Consider the following 23,733-nt stretch of genomic DNA (forward strand, 5'->3'; position numbering starts at 1 on the left):
CTATGGAAGCATCTTTCTCCTGCGCGGCCACTTGTGCTTTTGAACCACCGACCCTTTGGTTAGCAGTCGATCGCTTTAACCACTGCACCGCTAGGGCTCCTTTAACCCAAAATACCAAACCTGCCGCTGTCGAGTCGATTCCAACTCACTCGTAGGGACCCTATAGGACAGAGGAGAACTGCCCCACAGAGTTTCCAAGGAGCTCCTGGTGGATTCGAACTGCTGATTTTTTTTTAGCTGCCGTAGCTCTAAACCACTACGCCACCAGGGTTTCCAGGGCTCCTTTAGGTCCCCCAAATATGGCAGCAAGAAGTGATTTCCAGTTGCCTCCTGAGCCTTGGTGATTTCTAAAGAGATGGCCATCTGGTACACACAGGGCTTCTCAAACTTCTCTCCCAGGTACTCCCGGTAATAGTTAAACTGAGCGTGATCCCCCGAGATCCCTAGGGGTACGGGTGGGGTAAGTGCAGAGTTTCATATATCATCTTTAAAATACATGTGAACTTTGTGTTCTTTGCCACTGTGGGTCCATATTTGTTGGATAGCAATAATGTAATAGGAGCCCAGGTAGCACCATGGTTAACATTAGCATCATGTCAAGTTGGCTGTCCAGAAAGCTGTACCATGTTTAGCCTGTGACTTTGCATCACACGTGGTGGCTGATTGGATGTTGGGACTGAGGGACAAGGCGAAGATGAGATTTGGAGTCCGAGTGACCAAGAGGGCGATGGAATCATAGATGGAAGCAAGGAATCCAGGAGGAGGATCTGGATCAGAGGAAGGTATGTGGAGGTCAAGTTCAGGAGGCAGTCAGGAAGCCATTCAGGGCAGAGATCAGGGTGGACATGAAGATTTCAAAGGCATCTCTCTGCAGAGACCCAAAGATGGAATAAGATGCTCGGAGAGAAAGATGCTTGGTCTAGCTGTTCCTGGATGAGAATGTTGGGAGAATCAAATGTTCTATTTTTCCCCTCCATTTTTAATCACAGTGGCCAGGATATCAGGGCCCCTGGTCTGTGGTAGAGCAAGAATCTGGATGAGGGGAGAGGGGCAGCAGAGACTAAGAAGGAAAGAAAAGGATGGAGCATAGCATTCCGGGTCCTCAGCTGGGCCTTAGCAGTGTCTGTCCTCCCGAGCTGCCTCCAGCTGAGTGTGATTTTGCTATTTATTTACATGTAATTATTGCTATGAGGTGCAGATATTAACGCTGTCAAGAGCAATTTGCTCTGACATTTTTCACTCGCTCAGTGCCCCCCGCCACTCTCGATGGAGCCCAAGGCTCTCCCTGCTCGGGCAGCTACATGCTCGGTGGCCTGGCCGGGAACCACCCAGCCGGCAAGGAGTGGCGTCAGCGAGCTCACCCGGCTCCTCTGCAAACTCATTAAGCTTCGAAATTGAATTTGGTCTGGGAGAGGGCTGGCTGGGCCCCTCTCCACTGGCCTACGCTGTCTCTAAGGCCTCCCTGTCCTGCTGAGCTTGCTGGGGCAGGGGCCGTGGCTGAGGCTGGCAGAGGGTGGTGGAGTCAGTGGGTGAGGACAGTGGAGGAGAGTCATTGTCAGAGAGGAGGGGTGGGCACAGCCACCCCAGGCACAGCCCTGAGGTGGGGACAGCACGATGAACCAGGTGGCCTTAACTTTGGGAGCATTATTGAAATTCACAGCTGTACCTACTTAACAAAGAGATTTTACTATGCAGCCAGCCAAGCACCTAGCCCCCCTGCAGTGGATGGCACCATGGGGGTACGAAAAGGTGCTGCTGTTGGTCCCTTAGATCCATGCTCAGAAAGAGAATCAGCTTTGGAGTTACAACCTTCTGGGTTCGAATCCCAGCCCCACCACTTATTCATTGTGTAGACCTGGGTAAATTAGCTTTTTGGATCCTCGGTTTCCCAGTCCTTAAAATGGAACATCCTACACCCATATTTCACTGAATCTGAGCTGACTTGATGCTGGCCCTTTCTTGATCTCATTGGACGGTGTCAGCGAAGGCTTTGCACACAGCTTCACCATCACTGCTACCTGGCTGACAGCCATAGTGGGACACCATCGATTGTAAAATACAAAAGTGAGCTCCTTAGAACTAATGTCTTTCTGACAGGTGAGATAAGGAGTGAATGGCAGTGCTGCCTGAACACAAACCAAAAAACCAAACCTGCTGCTGTCAAGTCGATTCTGACTCATAGCAACCTATAAGGTTTCCTAGGAGTGGCTGGTAGAATTGACTGCCAACCTTCTGGTTAGCAGCCATAGCTCTTAACCACTGTGCCACCAGGGCTCCTGCCTGAACATAAACCCAAAGCCAAACCCATTGCCGTCAAGTCATTTGCAACTCACAGCAACCATACAGGACAGAGGAGAATTGCCCCATATGGTTTCTAAGGAGCACCTGGTAGATTTGAACTGCAGACCTCCTGGTTAACAGCCGTAGCTCTTAACCACTACACCACCAGGATTTCTGCCTGAACATAGTAAGCGCTTGATAACTGAAGGCTGTGATCAGTTTTCCATTTGAGTGTTTCAATAACCAGGGGCTATTTTATAGAAAAGGAAACTGAGGTGCCTTCCTTCCTTCCTTCATTTGACTTGAGGGACTTGGCCCCTTGGAGCAGGCAAGAGGGGCCTGAGCTATCACGGCCGTGAGTTCTTAACGCATTGTGATATGTGCCAGCTTGTCTGCCCAGGTACTAACGAGGCCTCCCTGCCACCACTCAGTCCCTGCCATGGCCAATCTGCGTCCTCGTCTCTGGCAATTACTCAGGAGGAACCCCCCCATGAGAGCCCAGGCCTCCCCTTCCTCCTCCTCTCCCAACCTGTGCTGGGGCCTGAGTGAGGAGGCCGTCTCCCTCCTCCCTCATCCCTCCTGCCTCCCTCTCCTCCCCTCAGCTCAACCAATTAGGGCCCTGACACCTGGAGCCCCTGACAAACTGTTTCTGTCACTTGCTCTCTGTCTTTCATTAGGGCCGCGGGGGAGGAGGAGCGTGCAGGGGAGGGGGAGGAGATGGGATCTTTCATGCTTAGTAAGGCCAGATACATTAATTACAAAACGGCCATTTGCCGCGTGAAAGTGTGCTAATTAAATTTATGCAATCATTATCTTTAAATAGTCATATCTTTCCCTGCGATCGGCCCCTTCCTTCCCCAGCCCCGCTGCTGCTGCGAGCCCGGTTACTCTAATCCCCTGTCCGCCATTTATAGCGCTATCAGAGATGGTCTCTGAATCCCGCTGCACTCTTCTAACTCCAGTGCCTGTAGGGGACCAGGAGCCCTTGGACCCACCCTGGCACGGACACCCTCAGGCTGTGCTAACCCAGGATTCGACCGGGAAGAGGGAGGCCAAAGCCAGCCCCCTCCAGTGTTTTCAGATATTTCTGTGTATTTGGAGGTTGACATCTTGTAGACCAAACATCGGAAATTTGTATTTGAGTGTGCATCAGAGAGTCTTTGACTTCTTGGAAGTGAGAGGGAAGTTTTTCTGCCCATCCCTCACCACCCCCCCAACTTCCAGATATTCTTTAGCTAAGCCCCCAAGGCCACGGTTGAGGGAAGGTGTGGGTATGTCACCAAACCCCACCATTCATTCATTTAACTCTATGCCAGGCTTTGACTAAAAAAAAAAAAAAATTCACTCATTCACTCACTTGTTTAACTAATGTTTGTTGGACACCTAGTATGTGCCAGGTACTGGGAATAAGACACCAGCTCTGCCCACAAACAGCTCCTGGCTAAATCTAGAGAAGAAATGGCTACAGAAGAGGGATGTCTAGGGTCAGGGCAGCCTGTGCCCAGGGCCGAAGTTTGGGCCACAGTAGGGCTGAGCATTTTCTCTGCGTAAGGCTCAAAACCCAGAGCCTTCACAGCCTTTTCTCACTTAGCCTTTCAGAATCCCTCTCCACGCACTAGGAAGTTCTTATCAGAGCCTTAACTGAATCCCTTCTGCTGTAATTTCAGACATGACCCCCCCCCCCATACTTTCCTCTTCAATCAAACAGAATCTGTCTCTTGAGTCTTGTTGGGTGTGAGATGTTGACCTCCCACATGGAAGGAAGAGATAACGTGATGGGGTTTTAGAGGGGGTAGCCCTCACCCTGGTCAGAGATCTTAGTCAACGGCCAAACCAAGTCCCTTCTGAGCCTCAGTTTGTACTATTGGTGAGGTCATCGACTAGTGGGGCAAACAGGACATGGGTCCATATACACAAATGCAGTAGTCATATGCACACATACATGATACGCATGTGCACACACAACATGCAGTACTCACATGTGCACATGTAATATTCCCATGTACATGTGCCTGCATGTACGCACACAGTACTCACAATTCACAAATACTATATATAGTACTCACACATGCACATACACAATACTCACACAGGCTCACGTAATACATGCACGCACATGCAATACTCACATAGCTCACACATGCACACACAATACTACCATGTGCACATGCATGCGTACACACAGTACTTACACACATGCACACACAATACTTGCACACTCATATAATATTCCCATGTGAATATGCTGCACACACATATCATACTCACACATGTACACACAATACTCACATGTACTACTCACATGCACATGAATGCGTACACACAGTACTTACACACATGCACACACAATGCTTGCACACTCATATAATATTCCCATGTGAATATGCTGCACACACATACCATACTCACACATGTACACACAATACTCACATGTACTACTCACATGCACACATGTACACATTCAGTGTCACACATGCACACACGTATACATACATCACACATGCACACACGCAGTACTCCTGCCTGCACATGCACATGCGCACGCACACATAGTTAATGAATGACCCAGAGCCATCTATGGTGAATGAAGGCCACAGCCAAGCCCAGAGCAAGAGCACTGAACTAGAAGTCAGGAGTTGTGGATTCTTGCTGCAGTCCTGCCACTCATTCCCTAGGTGATACTGGGACAGCTGCTAAGCCTCAGTTTCCACATCTGAAAAATGGGATAACAATGTTTCATAGAGTCATTATGAGGCTTAAAAGAAAATGCTTTGTAAACTGTAAGCTGCTGTGCTTGTGCAAGAGAATGGCAGAAGCTGGGCTCGGAAAGCCTTCAGGGAGGGGTGGTGGGAATGAATGAGGGGGAAGGGGACTGGGGAGGTCTGGGGGTGGTAGGATGGGAGGGGAGCTTGCTGGTCAGCCTGCAGCCCCAGCTCTCCTGGTTGGCCTGGGCTTCTGCTCATGAAGTTGGTGATGGAGGGTTGGGGAGCGAGGCTCATAAGCAGGGAGATGGAGGGCGGAGGGGGACAGGAGACCTGCAGGAAATCTTGTTTGGAAGCTCCAAGTCAGCACCCGAAGCCCATTACCGCTGTCCACAGGGGGCAGAGAGAGGGGAGGGGCCCAGATCTTCTTAGCAGAGAATTGAGAAGGAGCGTGGGGGAGTGGGGGTGGCCGGCTGCCTGGGTGGGTGATTTCTCGCTTGCACTAATCCCAGCATGGAGCTGGGGACATGCAGAGAGAAGGGCGGGGGCATGTTTGTGTGATGTGTGCCTGGATGTCCGTTGGGGGTAGAGAAGGGTGTGTGTGAGCACGTAGGCTTGTATTCAGAGCTGGGATTGAATGTGGAGTTGTGATGTATGTGTGAATGTGTGTGGGTCTCTTTGTGTGCACCTGGGAAGTGTATGGATGGTGTGTGTGTGTGCACCTGGGAAGTGTGTGGATGGTTTGTGTGTGTGTGTGCACCTGGGAAGTGTGCGGGTGGTTTGTGTGTGTGTGTGCACCTGAGAAGTGTGTGGATGGTGTGTGTGTGTGCACCTGGGAAGTGTGCGGGTGGTTTGTGTGTGTGTGTGTGCACCTGAGAAGTGTGTGGATGGTGTGTGTGTGTGCATCTGGGAAGTGTGTGGATGGTTTTTGTGTGTGTGTGTGTGTGTGTGTGTGTGAGCACCTGAGAAGTGTGCGGATGGTGTGTGTGTGTGCATCTGGGAAGTGTGTGGATGGTTTGTGTGTGTGTGCGTGTGCACCTGGGAAGTGTGTGGATGGTGTGTGTGCATCTGGGAAGTATGTGGATGGTTTGTGGGTGTGTGTGTGCACCTGGGAAGTGTGTGGATGGTTTGTGTGTGTGTGTGTGTGCACCTGAGAAGTGGATGGTGTATGTGTGTGCACCTGGGAAGTGTGTGGATGGTGTGTGTGTGTGTGTGTGCACCTGAGAAGTGGATGGTGTGTGTGTGTGCATCTGGGAAGTGTGTGGATGGTTTGTGTGTGTGTGTGTGTGCACCTGGGAAGTGTGTGGATGGTTTGTGTGTGTGTGTGTGCACCTGAGAAGTGGATGGTGTATGTGTGTGCATCTGGGAAGTGTGTGGATGGTTTGTGTGTGTGTGTGTGTGCACCTGGGAAGTGTGTGGATGGTGTGTGTGTGTGCATCTGGGAAGTGTGTGGATGGTTTGTGTGTCTGTGGGTGTGTGTGTGCACCTGGGAAGTGTGTGGATGGTGTGTGTGTGTGCACCTGGGAAGTGTGTGGATGGTTTGTGTGTGTGTGCAGTTTTTCATGTCTATCAGTCCTTGTGTGTTCATGTTAGCAGGTCTCTATGATCCTGTGTGCACTCCTGTATACATGGGCACGTGTCTAGTGTATTTTGTGTGCATGCTCGTGTCTTTGTCCACATGGATGAGGATATGTAGCCATATGTGTGTGTGCTAGTAGTAATTGTGATGATTTTAGAGCAGTGCTTCTCAAATTTGGCTGCACACTGGAATCACTTGGGGACCGTTTCAATATCCTGAAGCCCAGACTCCCAGATCAGCTAACTCAAAGTCTCTAGGAAGTGCGGCCCAGGCATCAGCATTAAAAAAAAAACCCAGGTGATTCCAGTGGGCAGTCAAGGTGGAGAACCAGAGTCTGAGTGGAGCAGCCCTCTTCCCAAGAAATGTCCCCAGCCTCAGCCTGCCCCAGTGGGGCCACCTGAGTACAGACATGGACTCTAGGCCCCAGGCCCCTAGGGAACAGGGCAAGCAATGGGCTGGGCTGTCCTAAGTCATCCCTCAGCCTGGGCAATTCTTGGTCCCTGGAGACGTGTTTCTTTCAGTTCCGGCAAACATTGCATTCCATTCCTGGTAGGCTGTGCCCTTCCTTCTCTGCCTAACAGTGGTAACAGGCTGCCCTCAGGACGCCCTGCCTCTTCCCTCTTCTGGAAGGCAGGGGGATGAATTAGCAGGGCTGGAGCGGACTCTGAGGGTTGGAGACAGAAGCATTCTCTGTGCCCAGCCAGTTGGGTCCTTTTGCGCAGCCATTAGTTTAGTGTGTGACTGAGCCTCAGTTTCCCCATCTGTGAAAAGGAAGCAATCTCCATGGTGTCTCCCACATTTCGTGTATGCATTTAGGCACCGTTGCATATAAGTGCGTGAGGGGTAAGTGTGTTTACTGAGTCTAAGAAAAGGAGGTGTGCCAATGTCAAGGACTGTTTACTGGGATTTTAATGAAAAGCAATTTAGTGTTCCAGACAGAAGACGTTTTCAGTCACCTCATCTCCCTTGGTTCAGGTGTGAGTCATGTGTAGTGTGGGCTGCTCTGTGTAGCGTGCACTGTGGGGAGGGAGTATGGGGGTGTGAGGTCCAGGCCTTGCTAAGTCTAGACTGGAAGACTTCACAGATCCTCCGTGTCCTGAAACGCCACCTCCATGAGCACATTCAGGCCAGAGAGGGAGTGTGACCAGTCAAAGGTGACACTGCACCTGAGACTCACACCTGAGGCTCCCTTTCCAGCTTGCAGGTCCGGCTTCTGCATGGGGGCAGAATGATTATTCATTCAGAAAATGCCCACTGGGTGCTGGGCCCCTCAGGGAAGAAGAGCTAAGTCTTCCTGGAGTTTCCCTCAAGTGATCATTGCAATCTCAGGCCAGGGGCCCTGTGCCCTCCCACTCCCCTACTCCACCGTTCTCCTCCAGGCCAGGAGAAGGAGGAGGGTGGAAGGGAGAGGGGGAATGTTAGCATTTACTGAGAACAAATGATGGATGTGCCAGGTACTGATTAAAGCATCTTAAGTGCATTTATTCATTTAATTCTTACAATAACTCTATGGATAAAAAAAAAAAATTTTTTTTGGATAGCTACAATTATTACCGTTCCCATTATACAGATGAGAAAACTGAGGCATGGAACGGCTAAAGGTTAGAGATATTGCCTAGGGTGACAGGTAGTGATGCTAACACAGATATTCTTGCCCTCCAGTCGCTGCTCTATGGAAGCCCCCCCTGAGCCCTGACTGTCCAGTGTCCTTGCGAATCCACCGCTCCTCCTGGAATCTCAGGGTTCCCTCTGGCAATGCTAGTGGAGCCCCCTAACCGGTCCCCTGGTCCCTGTCCTTGGGCTGATTCCAGCCTCTATCCCATCTCCAGACATCACTCATCTCCGGCTGCTGTGGCTCCCTCTCCCCTCTGCACCCTGTCGCGCCCCCACCCACCCACCGCAACCCCACCACGGAGCCCGATGATGGCGATTGCCCCTCCTAATTGCAGCCGCGCTCCCAAAGCCACGTTCGGTTATCACAGAGGGTGCAGATCTCACAGCTCAGCCTCCTCAGACCCAGGCCCTCGGGGCCAGCTCAGGAACGGAGGGAATTAATTACATTTTTCCCATCCCCTTCTTTTAAAGTAGGGGAGCGCGCCGGCGCGCGTCCCGGGGGAGGGGGCGGCGAGCAGAGGCTGTGGAAGTGGGGCTGGCACCCGGCTTCCCTGCCCCCGCCCTGAAACCAGCCAGCGTCTCCCCAGCGGGCGGAAAGGAGGGTGCGGCCGGCCCTTATTGATTTAGTCTGGCCCAGGCTGGGACTGATTTGGAGCAGAGGGAGAGGAAGGGGCTGGGGGCCGGGCGGGGGCAAGGGCGGTGGTTGGAGGGCAGGAAAAGAGAGGAAGGGACGGCTGTCAGTCAGGCTGACGGACAGCCCGGAGATTTGCCTTCAGATAAAACCTTACAGATGTGGAGGTCGGTATTGATTTTGAGTTAGTAACGGTAACGTACCAAGAAGTAATACATTAGTGAAAGCAAGGTCACCGGGAAAAAAGTAAAACCCACCGGGGGAGAGGCCTTAGCATTCTTGGAGGAGGTGGATGACCGCAACAGGCCAGGACTTCCTCAAGTTCAAAAGTTTGTAGGCCCCAGACCTCAGCTGGGCCCCCAACCCTGGGCAAGAGTTTCCTGCTTCCTAGGTGAAGCCAGACTCCCAGAGGTCCCAGGCCACAGGCCAGTGGTGGGGCGCTCCACCTTAGGGTTGCAAAGAGCCTCTTGCTCCAAGCTCTCCAGTCCAGCTTGTTGTTGGGGAAGGAGCACGGCTAGGAGTCAGGGAAACCTGGGTTCAAATTCCAGCTCTATGTGACCTTGGGTGAGCTTTTTCACTTCCCTGTGCCTCAATGTCCCCATCTGCAGAATGGGGATAATAATAGCCCATTGCCTGAGCATTCAATGAGATGACCAGTGTATAGCTCAGGGCCTGTGGTCTTCTCTCAATAAGCGCTTTCCCCTCCTACCTCTGTTTGCCTGGGTCCCATCTCCTTTGCTTGAAAGCTGCCCTGCCTGGAGATAGGGGGCTGGATAAAGTGGAGGCCCTTTGATCCACAGGCCTCCAGGACTGTGGGAGAGAGTCAGCATATGCTGCACATCCCCCATTCACACCTACCCCAGATGTGGATTTGATTTGATGTTCCAGGGCAAATCCCATTGAGCAAATCCCATTATAGGAAAGCTCCCTGGCCCGAGCAGTTTCTGAACTGTCTGTTAATGGCTCAGGGTCCAAGGCCCCCTGAGCCACTGGGTACCACACAAGCCCCTTCCAACAAAGGGCTCTAGGAGGCCTTGCAGCTCCCAGGATTTTCACTGTCCGCATTAGCCTTCTTGTTATTTCTTAAACCTGCTAGGCATGTTCCCACCTCAGGGCCTTTGCACTTGCTGATTCCTCTGTCTGGAATGCTCTTCGGCCACATCTTCCCCTAGCTGGTTCTTCTTGGTCCTGCTGGACATCATCTCTTTGGGGAAGTCTTACCTGACTCACCCACTTACCCCCTTAATTTTCCTTCATAGCACTTACCAGTATTGGAAATTACATCATTTATTTGCTCACTTGTTTGTTGCCAGCCCCATCCCATAGCACCTCCTTCACTAGTCTGACTGCTCCAGGAGGGCATGAGCTTGGTGTTATTCATCTCTGTGTCATCAGTGTCTGGCAGTGTCTAGCCCAGAGTAGGGGCCCCATGAACATTTGTTAAAGGAATATGCATGTATTCACCAAGGCTTTTCTGAACTAATTCGATGTAGCAGGCACAAAGTAAGTGTTCAGGCTACAAAGATGGTTGACACACAGTCCATATTGTCTTCAAAGAGCTTACAATCTAGTGGTATCCTCGGCCTGGCACATAGAGGTCTCTCCATGAAATATTTGTTGAATAAATGAATGGATGAAGAATGTCTTGAGGAAATAACACATTGTTTGGCACCGCTGGGACGTAAAGTGTGAGGCTGGGAGGTACTTGGGCAGGTAGGCAGAGGTCAGACAATGAGAAGCCTTTGCCGCGTTAATCCGGAAGGTACTGAGGAGCCATCAATAACTCTGGGAGTGGTGGGGTCAGATCTGGCAGCGGCTCTGTGTAGAGCTCTGTCTTCTTACAGACTGAATACTGGGTCTGTGCACAGTCCCGTCCCAAAGCACCTTTTCCTTTCCCTAATTGCCTCCCACATTACCCCCTACCCATCTGTCCCTTCCAAAGCACCCTCATCCTTTCCCTAATCACCCAAGCATCTTGGCCTCAGTTTCTCCCACCCATCTGTGCCTCCTGGGCCTGGCATCCATGTGATGTGCCAGAGGGAAGGTTCAAAGTAGGATCTCACCAGAGCTGACAACCGCCACCAAGAGTCTCCCCTATCCACGTGGCCTTCAGAAGGGAGGGAAATGGGGTCTGTGTGTTTTCCCTGTGTCCCTAAATCTGACCTTAGAACCCAAGCCTTCTTTGAAGGGAGAGCAGGGTTAGTGTTTGTGTAGGGGATGGTGGATGACCTTCTTAATTTAGGTGGAGATTTCTAGATTGAGAGCCTGATGGGCTGCCTGCCATATCCCAGATGTGTCTCCGATGGAAAAAAAATCCAGGTCTCCTAACCCCTGGAACAGAATCAGATTCTGCAGATCCCCTTCCAGGCCTGACAGTCCGGAAGCAACAAGCACTAGCATCCCCCTCCTTACTTTCTCTCCCACCACCGTCCCTGTCCCTGCATCCATACCGCTGACCCTACCATGACAAAGGCCTCTGAAGTGCATTCACACAGAGGGAGTTTTGGAGACCTCTGCTCCCTGCTCCCTAAGAAAGCACTATTGCCCAGTCCAGATGTCACCCAGCCGGCTTCCTGCCTCCCTGGTAGACTTTCTCCCTCCTCCTCACAAGCCTGCTCCTGCCTGTCCTTGCCATCTTAATGGGGTTGATACACCATTCAGACCAACCTAAATCCCACCAGCTGCAGTGAAAAGACCAGCCAGTCAAAGTCCTGGCAGGGCCTATGTCCTTGATTCTGGCTCTGGGAGGGGCAGGGGGGTGAAAGGATAGAGGAGGGTGACCCTAGGGCTGAGGGGAGTGAGTTCGGGAGCAGTGAGGGAAGGAATTGGGGAGACTTTACTCAAGGCTTTCCAGAGGAGCCAGCTGTGAGACCTCAGCAGCCTAAGCCCCCCAGGGAGAGGGATCCCACCTCCACTCACCCTCCACCAGCAGCTGCCCAGGAATCAAACTTCTGCTGGTCCCTGGAGTGAGAACCTGTGAAGGAATCAGATGCCTAAAACTCATCCTGAGAGTCAGTCTTGGAATTTAGCAGCCAAGTCAGGGTCAAGGGGCACTGGACTCTGCTCTCTCAAAGACCTACTGGGAGATCTGGGGAAGCCATGGCCCTTTGTGGGCCTTAGTTTCTTCATCTGAGAAATGGGCATCATAGCTCTGCCTCACACATCTCTGTAGGGCCCTGGACTGAATTGGATCACGTGAGTTAACAGCTAAGAGGAAAGGGAAGGAAGTGGAGAAGGGGCAGGACTAGGGAAGTAGCACTGCTATTTCCTGAGTACTTACTAGGCACAAGACTCGGTGCAAAGCACTGGCCCATCTCACCTCATCCTTCCAGCCCTGCTCTGAGCTAGGTACCATCATCATTTCTCTTCCTTGGGACTGGGGCTCAGAAAAGTCAAGGGAGACTCCCAAGGTTACACAGCAGGTCAGTGGCAGAGCTCAGCATCTACCCGTGGCCAGAGTCCAGGGCCTTGACCCCATTCCACAGTCCATGCCCTTGACCTGGCCATTCCACAATGCCTATGGCAAGGACCATTCAGAAGCGGGAAGATAAAAATTTTCAGAAGGTGTCTAGTTGGTAAAAAGATAATCGCTCAAAGTTCCAAACCAAAAGGAAAAAACAAACAAAACACAACATTGCTGTCAGGTCAATTCCAACCCATGGTGACCCCATGTGTTACAGAGTAGAATGGCTCCATAGGGTCTTCTTGGCTGTAATCTTTATGAAAACAGGTAGCCAGGCCTTTCTTTTGCAGCGCCACTGGGTGGGTTCGAACTGCCAACCTTTAGGTTAGCAGCCAATCACAAACTGCTTGTGCCACCCAGGGACCTTGCTCAAAAGCCCATGGAGTGCCTTCTCCCCAGGAGGCAGGGGGGAAATTGAGGAACACTGCATGGATTGCAATGTGATTCCTTAGCACAGTGCAGGGCAGATTATCAGCAAAGCTGTACTCACCTGGCACTCAGGGCCACCCTCCCATAAGATGTAGCATCACCAGGGAGGTCACTGGGGTCCTGAGCCCAGCAGGTCAGGCCAGCAAGGGCAGGCAGGACCTGCCTCTTCCTCCTGCTCTCTCCTTCCTCCCCTGTGGACTCACCAGGAGATCCATGCTCCCTGACATTCTAGGAACTGCTGTTGCTACACCACCTCACCCCACTCTCTTCTGGAGTCACCTCCTCCAGAAGCCTTCCTGGACTGCCAACCTGGTTGGGTGCCCTCCTCTGGGCTCCTGAAGCCCCTGAGCTCCCTCCATCACACCCCTCCTCACTCCATGTTTTATTGGTCTGTTGCCATTGCCTCATCTTCCCCTCAGACCATTGCTCTGAGGGCAGGGACTGTGACTCTTTCTCCTCTGCAGTCCCAGGGCCAGAGTCACCATCAATGCATGTTTGTTGACTGAATAAGTGAACACACAAATGGACTGGCACCAGGCTCTTTAAGCTGAGTTTCTAGAGCTGAGCCTCCCTTGCCAGTCAAAGCGCAGCACCACTGAGTTCCCCTTTTCCTGAACCAGGCCAGATAGGGAAGCTGGTAATGGTTATGAACACCTGGGAGCAGACAAGATCACAGAAAGGCCCTGTGACACTCTTTGAAAGCATTGGCTGTACACCCTGGTGCCGTAGGGGCAAGAAGCTTGGTCCACAGAAGCTGAGAGCAAGCCTAGCGCAGGAAAGCGGGGTAAAGCCCCATGGACCTGGAGTCCTCTAACCTTTGTGTTGAGGATGAGGGCATCTCAGCCTGATGGAGGAGGCCTAGTTTGCTGTGCTTCGGAAGCTCCCTGTCTGGTAGAAGAGACACCATTGGCTAATTGGTTCATTCATTTGCTCATGCTTAGAGTCATTCATTCATTCATTTAGTAAACAGATGCCGGGTACCTCTTAGAGCTGACCCTAGGGATATGGAGGTGAATGAGCCCTGGTGGTTTAATGGTTAAGCGCTTGGCTGCTAACAGAAAGGTTGGCAGTTTGAACCTACCCAATGGCTCCATGGGAGAAAGACCTGGCAATCCGCTCCTGCAAAGATTACAGCCAAGAAAACCCCATGAGGCAGTACTACTCTGTCACATGGGATCACTATGAGTCAAAATTGACTTGATGGTACCTAACAACTGCCCCCCTAGAGTTCCATGGGTCAGGACCTAGCCAGGAGAAACCACAAGGGCAAGCAAACCAGGTAAACTGAGGCCTCCATGCTACGGAAACCAGGAGGGAGCAACCCCAGCAGAGGCCTGTGAGGGGCCATCCTGACATCAGTGCCATGCAATCTCCTATCTGCAGGGTCTGCCCTCCGAGCCCCCAGGCCTGCCTGCCTGCCTGCCTGGCCCTGACGGTCTCTCCCCCGCAGGTGATGAGCATCCTGAGCAACCCCAGCGCTGTGCCGCCGCAGCCACAGGCTGACTTCTCCATCTCCCCGCTACACGGCGGCCTGGACTCGGCCTCCTCCATCTCCGCCAGCTGCAGCCAGCGGGCCGACTCCATCAAGCCAGGAGACAGCCTGCCCACCTCCCAGTCCTACTGCCCGCCCACCTACAGCACCGCCGGCTACAGCGTGGACCCCGTGGCTGGCTACCAGTATGGCCAGTACGGCCAGAGTGAGTGCTCCGCCCCACCCTGCCCCCACCCAGGGGTCTCCTGGTTGATTTCTAGAGAGCTGCAAGGGGGTGTGGGGCGGGGGTACCCATTTCACAGACCTGGAAACTGAGGCCCAGAAAGGAGGAACAGTTGACCTAAGAGTCTCAAACCCAGATCATCACCTGGCCAGACTCCTTAGAGCAACTCTGTCCAGTAGAAATATAATGCCAGCTACAAACGCAGCTAAATTGTTCTAGAAGCTACATTTTAAAAGGTAAAAAGAAACAAGTGGAATGATTTTTACGTTAGTAAAACTGCCCCCCCAATATTTTCAAAATATTATTTCAACATGTCATCCATATCAAAATTGAGATAGTTTACATTTTCAGTCTTGGACCAAGTGTTTGAAATCCTGCGTGTCTTTTGCACTTACAGCGCGTTTGAAGTTGGATACTAATTTTCATTGGGAATAACTTGGTCTGTATTTAAACTTCATAAAAATATAAATGAAAAGTAGATTCCCATACCCAAGGTGTTCCAAACATATTTAAAAGTTCTCTAATAACTAAGTAATTAGATTATCAGTTTTTAAATTTAAATTACTCAAAAGTAAATTAAATGTAAAACTTTGGTTCCTCAGTTACCCCGGCCATATTCCAAGTGCTCAAGAGCAGCGCGCAGCCGGTGGTTGCCCTGCTGAATGGAACGGTGTTAGACAGCCTGCTTCTTTCTGACATGTGTGGGCACGGGGACAAGCCCACTTTGAGTCCCTTTCAGCCCTACACCCTATCAGCCTTGTTTCCTCAAACTCTGAACTAGTGTCATGTGCCCACTCAGCCACCACCCCCTGTGCACCTTGCCTGGAGGTGTGGATGGCAGACGCTCAGACCAAAGGCTGGAAAGGGCAGGCCCCAACACAACTTCTGGCCGGCACTGATGGGGCCAACAGCAGGGCAGGCCAGGGCGGGACCGGGAGCCTGAGGTCACCCTACAGGTCAACTCCCCTCCTGCCAAAGGCCTCACCTGCTGGTGTCAAACTAATCAGAAGGGTGTGTGTTGAGGGGGCAGACCTCCAAGCCCGAGGGCATCCTCTCCCTCAGCTGCCACCCTGGCCTGGCCTCCCTGACCTCAGCTTCCTGACCCCTCCTCACCCCACTCCTCCTCCCATGGCCTTGGCCTCCACGGCTAAATGAGGGCCAGCTGTGCCGACCTCCACCTCCCAGCTGTGAGGATGGCCCCTTCCTGTGCATGCGTGTGTTTGCAGGCATGCATGTGTACCTGTGAGTGTGAATACCTGTGTTAGGAATGTTATGGTTCATGTATGTACATGTCTGTGAGTGTCCTGTGTGCATGCACTGTGTCGGAGTATTTCAGCATACAGGTGTTAGCGTATGCATCCTTGTGTACAGGTGAATAGGTACAGGTGTGAATGTGTGGGTGGCACATGTGGGTATAGGTGTGTACGACTATTCACACGTGTGAGTGTAAATGAGCAGATTGTGTGCATGCAATGTGTATATGGGGTTGTATGTGTAAATACACACATGCACACATGCTCTAGCATGTGAGTATATGTGGCTGTAATACATGCAATTGTGTGTTTCCATGTGCAGTCATTGTGTACATACGGTTGAGTGTGTCCGTGTATTGGCTGTGTGTGTTTGGGGTATGTGCTGTGGGTATGTCATGATGTGGATATGTAGAATACACATGTGTGCATGTGTGTAGATGTATGTGGGTGTGCAAATATGTGTGGCTGTGTGTATGTGTGCAGATGTGGATTCGGGCAAATACACATGCTTGAGTGTGTGTGATTGTGTGTGGATCCGGGTGTACATGCGTACGTGGACATGTATAGTATGTGTGCACATGTGTAAATATGGGGGTGCGTATGTTTGAGCATATGCATAGCTGCGGCTGTGTGTATAGGTGTGCATTTGGGCATGTACATAGGGTGTGTCTTAGTGAACAAATGTGTGTGAGTGTGTTTGGACAGGGAGCAAGTGTGTGGATGTACATAACACGTGTGCATGTATGTTTGAGTGCAGGGTGCACACATGTGCACAGGAGTGTTTCCAGAGGGGCCCAGAGAGACCCCCTGACCCAGGCCATGTTCCCAGGCGGGGAGCAGGACACACATGCTCTTGATAAAGATTTGAGAGCAGCTCCGGCGGCAGCAGCAGCCCTGGGCCTGAGGCAGGCGTTAGTCACACCCGGAGCCCTGTGCCCTGTTCTAGGGGTGCCTGCCCAATTCGGAAATAAAATTAACCCCAAAGCCAGCACACGGGGCAGCAGGAGAGGGGGCATCAAAAGGGAAAGGCCCAGGAGGCGAGAAAGGGGTGTTTGTTCCCCTTTGCCGGGGAAAAGCTGGAGCAATTTTCTCCTCCCCGCCTCCCTCCCTCCTTCCCCTCTCCCTCCTGCTCTACCCCTGCTCCCCACCCCCCACTCCTCCTGGGACAGCTCAGAGCTCTTCCTGGGCCACATTCTCCAGCCTTACCCCACAGGAACCCCAGCACAGGTGCCATCCCATGCCACAGAGGCTCCCAGGGCAAGCTGTGACGGGTAGGAGGGAGGTTTACTGCTCTGTGACCAATTAGTGTGGGCAAGTCACCTTGGCTTTCTGAGCCTCAGTCTTCCCATCTGGGAAATGGAGGCCCAGGGATTGGACCCAGAGATCTCAAAGCCCTTCCATTGTATAGTAAAACCTGCGAAAGATAGAACGTGTGTAAAGCGGAAACCTGTCAGAGAAGGAAAGTCAAATATTTTCCACTAAAACAAGCGATAGAAAAGTGGTAAGACTGCACCCTATTAAAGGCAGAAACCTTCCAAAGACCTGAAAAACAAGGCAGTTCTGTCAAATTCCGGCTCTCACAGGTTTCACTGTACCATCTGCCTCACCTTTGGCATTCTGGGCATGTCATGTTCCCGCTGACCACCTGCCCACGTAAATGGGTGACTGAATACATCTGTGATGGGGCCCCCACAGCCCCTGTGCAACAGCCACATGTCCCAGCCCACCACTGTGTATACCCAGGTCCACCATCATACGCTCACCTCTGTCCCCATACAGTGAGTCCGTGTGCTTGGGCCTCTCCAGCCCCCTCAAGATACTGCTTATTAAGAGCTCATGTGTATAGATGTGCTGTGCACTGGGCAAAACACGCGTTCCTCGTTCCCTGCAGTCCTCAAAAACCCCACCCCAAAGCCAAAACGAAACTCACTACTGTCGAGTCAATTCCGACTCATGGCGACCCCACGTGTTACAAAGAGGGACCACTCCATAGGGTTATTATTTGTCCCCAGGTTACAGATGCAAAAACTAAGGCTCAGAGAGGCTAAGCAAGTTTTCCAAGGTCACACAGTAGGTGAATAGTACACTCAAGGTCTCCTAACTTCAAACCCAGTTCTCTTTGGGCCCAACCACAGACTTGTACAACACACCCAGTGATGATACACACCTGGATCCACTGGTGTGTGGATTCACATTCACTGCCTCTCTTGCACCTATTCATGGATAGATCCATGCAGAGATTTATTTGTATGGGAGTAGCCAATAACGTGTGTATATCCATGGTGTCTTAGTTACCTACTGCTGCTGTAACAACAACAAAAAATACCCCATGTGGGTGACTTCAAGGAACAGAAATTTATTTTCTCACAGTTTAAGAGGTTAGGAGTCCGAATTCAGGGAGTTGTTGCTAGGGGGTCCTTCTTTGTCTATTTCCGCTTCTAATACCTGCCAGCAATCCTGGGAGTTTCTGGGTCTGTAACTGCATCTCTGCGTGTGTCCGTCATCATCTGGCATCTTCCCCTCTGCATGTGCCTCTGTGATTATTCTGATCTTTTTATAACTCAGAAGGGATTAGGTTTAAGACCCACCCTGCACTGGTATGACACCCATTAACACAACACAATAAAACCTCTATTTCCAAACAGGGTCGTATTTACAGACACAGGGGTTAGGATTTCAACACGTATTTTGAGGGACACAATTCAGTTCCCAACACATGACTACAAAGATATAAACACAAAAATGTATGTGTATAAAGGAAGAGTGAGTTTATTGAGCATCTACTACGGGTCAGGTCTTTCATCCTCACAGCCACTGGGTACATGGTTAGGCCCATTTGGCAGATGTGGAAATGAGATCCCAGAGGGGTTATCTGTTCAAGGTCACCCCGCTGGTATGCACTGACGTGTACCTAGCCACACCGCTCTAAGACGGCCATGCTTCCAGGTGTGTGTAGAGAGTACACATGGACCAAACTCTTCAGCAGCTGAATCCATCTCCTTTCCTTGGGCCTCTCATCTTCCCAGGGCCTGTCATACCTTCTTTTCCTGCTCCCAGCCACCGTCTGTCCATCTGTCCATTTGTCCATCTCTCCCCATCCCTGGGGATAGGGTGGGAGCAGGCGGGTAGGGACGGGGCACATGGCAGATTAATATGGCCCCGGTGTTCCCAGAGGTCAGGGCCGTACTAATGATGGGGCTGATAGAACGCAGAAGTGTGAAAAGAATTTTAATAGATCTGACAAGTCTAATAAGAATTTGTGTCTAGAAGGGTCCTCCTCTGGGGCCGCGGGCTGACGAGGCGCTGATGGCTGAGATTTGTTTACTGGTTGGCATCGCCTCCACAGCTCCTGCCAACTCCCGATTAATCTAATTTGAAATGTTTAGAGCCCAGGCGCGGGCTCAAGGCAGAGGAGGGGAGACTCAGAGAGACAGAAGGACAGGAAGGGCCATTGACAGAGGCTGTAATGAGAAATGTCACAGCCCTGCCCTCACAGACCCCTTGGCTGGACCCCAGGGAGGGGCAGGCTCCGAAACTCGTGGGGTGCCCTTGAAGTTGGTTAGGTCATTGGTAAAGTTTGGCTTCTTGCATTTCCTTGCCCACCTTGATGGAGCTTGGATAAGCACCTACTATGTGCTGGGCCACAGGCTCCACTGGGGGAAAGAGGAGGAGGAGTCATACAGAGGGGTTAGACGCACAAGTAGGATGCATTCAGGCTCTTCCACCGCCTGTGCTGTGCATAATTCTGGGCCATCAATCTTTCTGTGCCTCAGTTTCCACATTTGTAAAATGGGAACAACAGTACCTAAAGCATGGGGCTGTTGAAAGAATTCAGTGAGCTAATGTCTGCCTATAAGATCACTATGAGTTAGAATCTATTCGACAGCAACAGGTTTAATGTCTGCCCAGGACATAGTAAGTGCTCAGTACATGAGGGATCTCACTGTGTTGGTTTCATCGTTGTTATTCAGTCAGCTCTTTCAGCCATACCCGCAGGCATATCCGTAGAGGTTGGGATCAGAGTTAGCATGGTGTGGAATAAGTGGGCAGGCAGCAGCCTTCTGGGACACAGGAGAAATGTCATCTGATTTGGTGGCTTTCCCACATGCCTTGAACAAGTCACTGACATTTCCTAGAGTGGAAAATGGGACGAATGCAAGATCTGGGGTGTATACTCTAAAGTACTGTGTACACACGAGGGGATAGTCTATAGGAAGCTGCAGGGTGAGGCTCATGGGGCTGGTTAGACGCTGGCATCAGCCTGCTTGGGTTTGAATCCTGGCTCCACAATTTATGAGCTGTGTGGCCTTTCAAGGTATACAATCTCTCAGAGCCTCAGTTTCTTCATCTGTAAAATGGGGATAATAATACTGCAACCTCATAGAGTTGTTGAGAATTACATGAGATAGTCCACATGAAGTGCTTAGACAAACAGGACTGGCACAGAGCAAGCTCTTAGTAAATGTTAGCTCCTCCTCCTCCTAGTCTTATTCTCACTCTGAGAATAAGGCCACCTGAAGCCCAGGTAAGACTGGCTCCAAGCAGCAGAAAGTGGTATGACCAGAGCTGTAGAGTTCCCCTAAGGCCACATGGGAGCTGTCCCCTACCTCTACGCAGCATAAGGGGCAGAACCAGGGCAGGGCAGAGCCTGGCCACATGACCCCCACTCCACTGAATGGGAACCTAGAGTCTGTGTGGCCTCAGAAGGAAGCTGGCAGTACCCCAGGGGCTCTGCTCAGGCCCTGTGCAGGCATTATGTGGCTCTTATCACCCACTGTGGTGCCTGGCAAGCTGAGGGGCTCAGGATCCAGATATCCCAAAGAGAATCCAGAGGATTTGCACATCTTTTAGGAATCTAGGGGGCCATGTCTCGAGCCCTCTCTGCCCAGCATCTTAAAAGACATTATCTCATTGGATCCTCGCAGAAGCCCTTGAGGCAGGCTGGAATTTGTTCTCCCCATTTTGCTGTTGTTGTTGTTAGGTGCGGTTAGGTTGGTTCTAACTCATAGCAGTACTATGTACAACAGAACGAAACACTGCTGGGTCCTGCACCATCCTCACAATCATTGCTGTTTGAGCCCACTGTTGCAGCCAATGTGTCAGTCCATCTCCTTGAGGGTCTTCCTCTTTTTTGCTGACCCTCTGCTTTATCAATCATGATATCCTTCTCCAGGGACTGGTGCCTCCTGATAACATGTTCAAAGTATGTAAGACAAAGTCTCGCCATCCTCCCTTCTAAGAAACATTCTGGCTGTACTTCCAAGACTGATTTGTTAGTTCTTCTGGCAGTCCATGGTATATTCAATATTCTTTGACAACACCATAATTCAAAGGCATCCATTCTTCTTCAGTCTTCCTTATTCATTGTCCAGCTTTTCACATCCATACGAGGCAATTGAAAATATCATGGCTTGGGTCAGCTTACCTTAGTCCTTAAAGTGACAGCTTTGCTTTTACAGATGAAGAAACAGACCAAGAGAGGCAAAGTAATTAATTTGTTCAAGCAGGAGGTAGCTGGGACTCCTGAGCCACCTCTTCTCTTGTTCTTTACCTCTTTGCTCCCATTAAGCATCACATTTTTTACTAAATCCCAGGCCTAGGACCCCACTGCTTTTTAGCCCACATTTATTGAGCACACCGTGTGCCAGGCACAGTGCTGACCACTTATCTCATTTAATTCTTATAACCACTCTTCAACTTAGGTCGTATTCTTATCCCGTTTTTACAGACAAGGAAACTCAGGCTTTGAGAGGCAAGGTGTTGTGCCCCAAATCACACAGCTAATAAATGGCAGAGGCAGGATTTGGACCTAGGTCATTTGAACCACTAGGCAAAAGCACGTCCCATGGCTCAATTATTGGTCCTGCTCACCTCTCTTCACTGGGCCTCACCTTCTGGCCACACCTATCACCTCCTGGCCCCACCCACCTACCCTAGGCAGGACCTTCCAACCTTGGAGAAACATGTAGAGCATTGCAGGGTCCCTCGGTGGGCAGGTGACAGAGCAGGCGCTGGGCTAGGCCTCGTGATCCCCAGGCCTGTGCTATTTCCATCTTCCTCTTGCCTCTGCATCTCAGAGTCCCAGGAGGATGGTGTGGCCTCAGCTGCAGATCCGGCTTAGGAGGTAGCATCTCTGTGCCTCAGGAGGTCTTGGGCACATGCCAATCAAATCACTTGGTCAGGGCTTATTTCTGCTGTTGCCTCGGGCAGGCACAAGTAGTTAGAGTCAGGACAACACACCTGTACATGCAGGCCCAGTGATCACACCTGCACACACACACATACACATATGCATGCACCCTGATCAGGTGAGAACTCACCTCTATACAGTACCTGTACAATCACAGACATTCCCACTGTTTGTCTACTTGCACAGGTGCACACTACTCACACACACATATGCACACGTGTGTGCAAGCATTGCTCATGTGAGTGCCCCTTACTACCACATGAATAGTCTTGTTTCTACTGTTGATACACACGCACAAGTGCTTGCCACTCAGGTGAACACATACCCTCTGATCCCTCTCCTCAGGTGACCAGAACTGACTAGGGCTGTAGATCTCAGCTCCCTGTATGTCAGGGTCCTGATTCTTCCTTCTTTCTGGACCTGTCAGCTCACCTGCAAAAGCTGCTTTTGCATTTTGAGCCAGGGATCTTGCTTTGTGTCTTCCATGACCTGGGCTCAGAGTCCAAAGAAAGTAGAAGGATCCTGCCCTCATTATTACCTAGGCTCAGTGGGACTCATTGGATGTCCCCCAGAGTGGAGACATGTAGAGGGCTTGTTGGAAGGGTAGACGAATTTTTCTTCATCCAACAATGTGAAATACCCTTCTGTAGCTCCCTACAGAACCCATGAGAGAGCTGGGCAGATACTAAGTGTTTACTAAATATTTGCTGAATGATTGGATAAGAGGTAAGAGAAGGAACTTCATGAAGAGACGAATGGATGGATGAATGGATATGGATGGACGGAGGGAGGAAGGGACAAATGATGGATGGAGGGATGGAAGGATGGAGGGAGGGAGGGAGGGATAGACGGACGGACGGAGGGATGGACGGACAGATGGATGGATGGACGGATGGAGGGGTGGACGGGTGGATGGATCGACTGACACATGGATGGATGGGTGAATGGATGGATATATGGATGGATGGATGGACGGACGACGGATGGATGGATATATGGATGTGGGGTGGATGGAAGAATAGGCAAAAAGAACTACCATTTCTAGCAGTTTCTCTTTTTTTTTCAGCTGCCGTTGATTACCTGGCCAAAAACGTGAGCCTCTCCACACAGCGTCGCATGAAGCTCGGGGAGCACTCAGCGGTGCTGGGACTCCTGCCTGTGGAAACCGGCCAGGCCTACTAAGGCCCCTGGGGCGACTTGCCCCAGCCCAAGCCCCAGCCACACCCTTATTGACCTCTAAGCCTCCCAACTTCAGTCCCTTTTTCCCCTGGGGTCCCAGGAGGCCAGGAAAGGAGTCCCATTCCCTTCTCATGGGCAGCCCTCTGGAGATGTGCAGCCAGTCTGTCCATTCACTTGTGGTTAGGGACCCGGCATGACCTCTTGGAGTCTGTCCACTTTCTCCCCAGTAGAGTTGCTAACCAGGCTGCAATGCTCCACCACCAGTTAAATCCTTTTGTGGCCTCTGTGTCATGTTGGGCATAGAGACTGGGAGCTCACCCTGAATAATGCACCTTGGGCATCCAGAAGATGATGGTGCCAGAGACAAGGTCCCTGGAGCCCGGGGGACTTGACAGCAGTGAGTGATCTGGCCATAGGTGTGGGGAAGCCCCTGGGGACCTCCCAGTGGAGTTAGCAGGGTTGCACTCACGCCTCCCCCAGTAACCCCGGGGGCTTCAAGACCCACCCAACATATCTGCGGGCCCAGGCTGGGAGACCTGAAGACGGAAGTGCTTGACCAGGGGGCGGGAACATGTGGGGCGGGGCTTGTCAGCCATTGGCCAGCCCTAGAGTATAAGAAACCAATCCAGGCATCAGGAAGCGGGGACTCCTAGATTGGATCCCAAGTTCTAACCTTGCCCCATCCCCCATGGGGCCTT

At 51.4% G+C, this 23,733-nt stretch overlaps 1 protein-coding gene across 2 annotated transcripts in view; it reads left to right on the forward strand.

Annotated features, from left to right (window-relative positions):
* PAX7 (paired box 7) overlaps positions 1–23,316 on the forward strand; it is a 117,648-nt gene extending 94,332 nt beyond the window's left edge. For both annotated transcript variants that reach the window (XM_003413438.4, XM_010593062.3), the window contains exons 8-9: positions 14,149–14,395; positions 22,923–23,316. In XM_003413438.4, coding sequence (XP_003413486.1) covers positions 14,149–14,395; positions 22,923–23,038 — 363 coding nt within the window. In that variant the 3' untranslated portion in view covers positions 23,039–23,316. The remainder of the gene's footprint in view (positions 1–14,148; positions 14,396–22,922) is intronic.
* The last annotated feature ends 417 nt before the right edge of the window (positions 23,317–23,733 follow it).

Source organism: Loxodonta africana, chromosome 3, assembly GCF_030014295.1.
Source record: "Loxodonta africana isolate mLoxAfr1 chromosome 3, mLoxAfr1.hap2, whole genome shotgun sequence".
In the NCBI taxonomy this organism is placed as follows: Eukaryota; Metazoa; Chordata; class Mammalia; order Proboscidea; family Elephantidae; genus Loxodonta; species Loxodonta africana.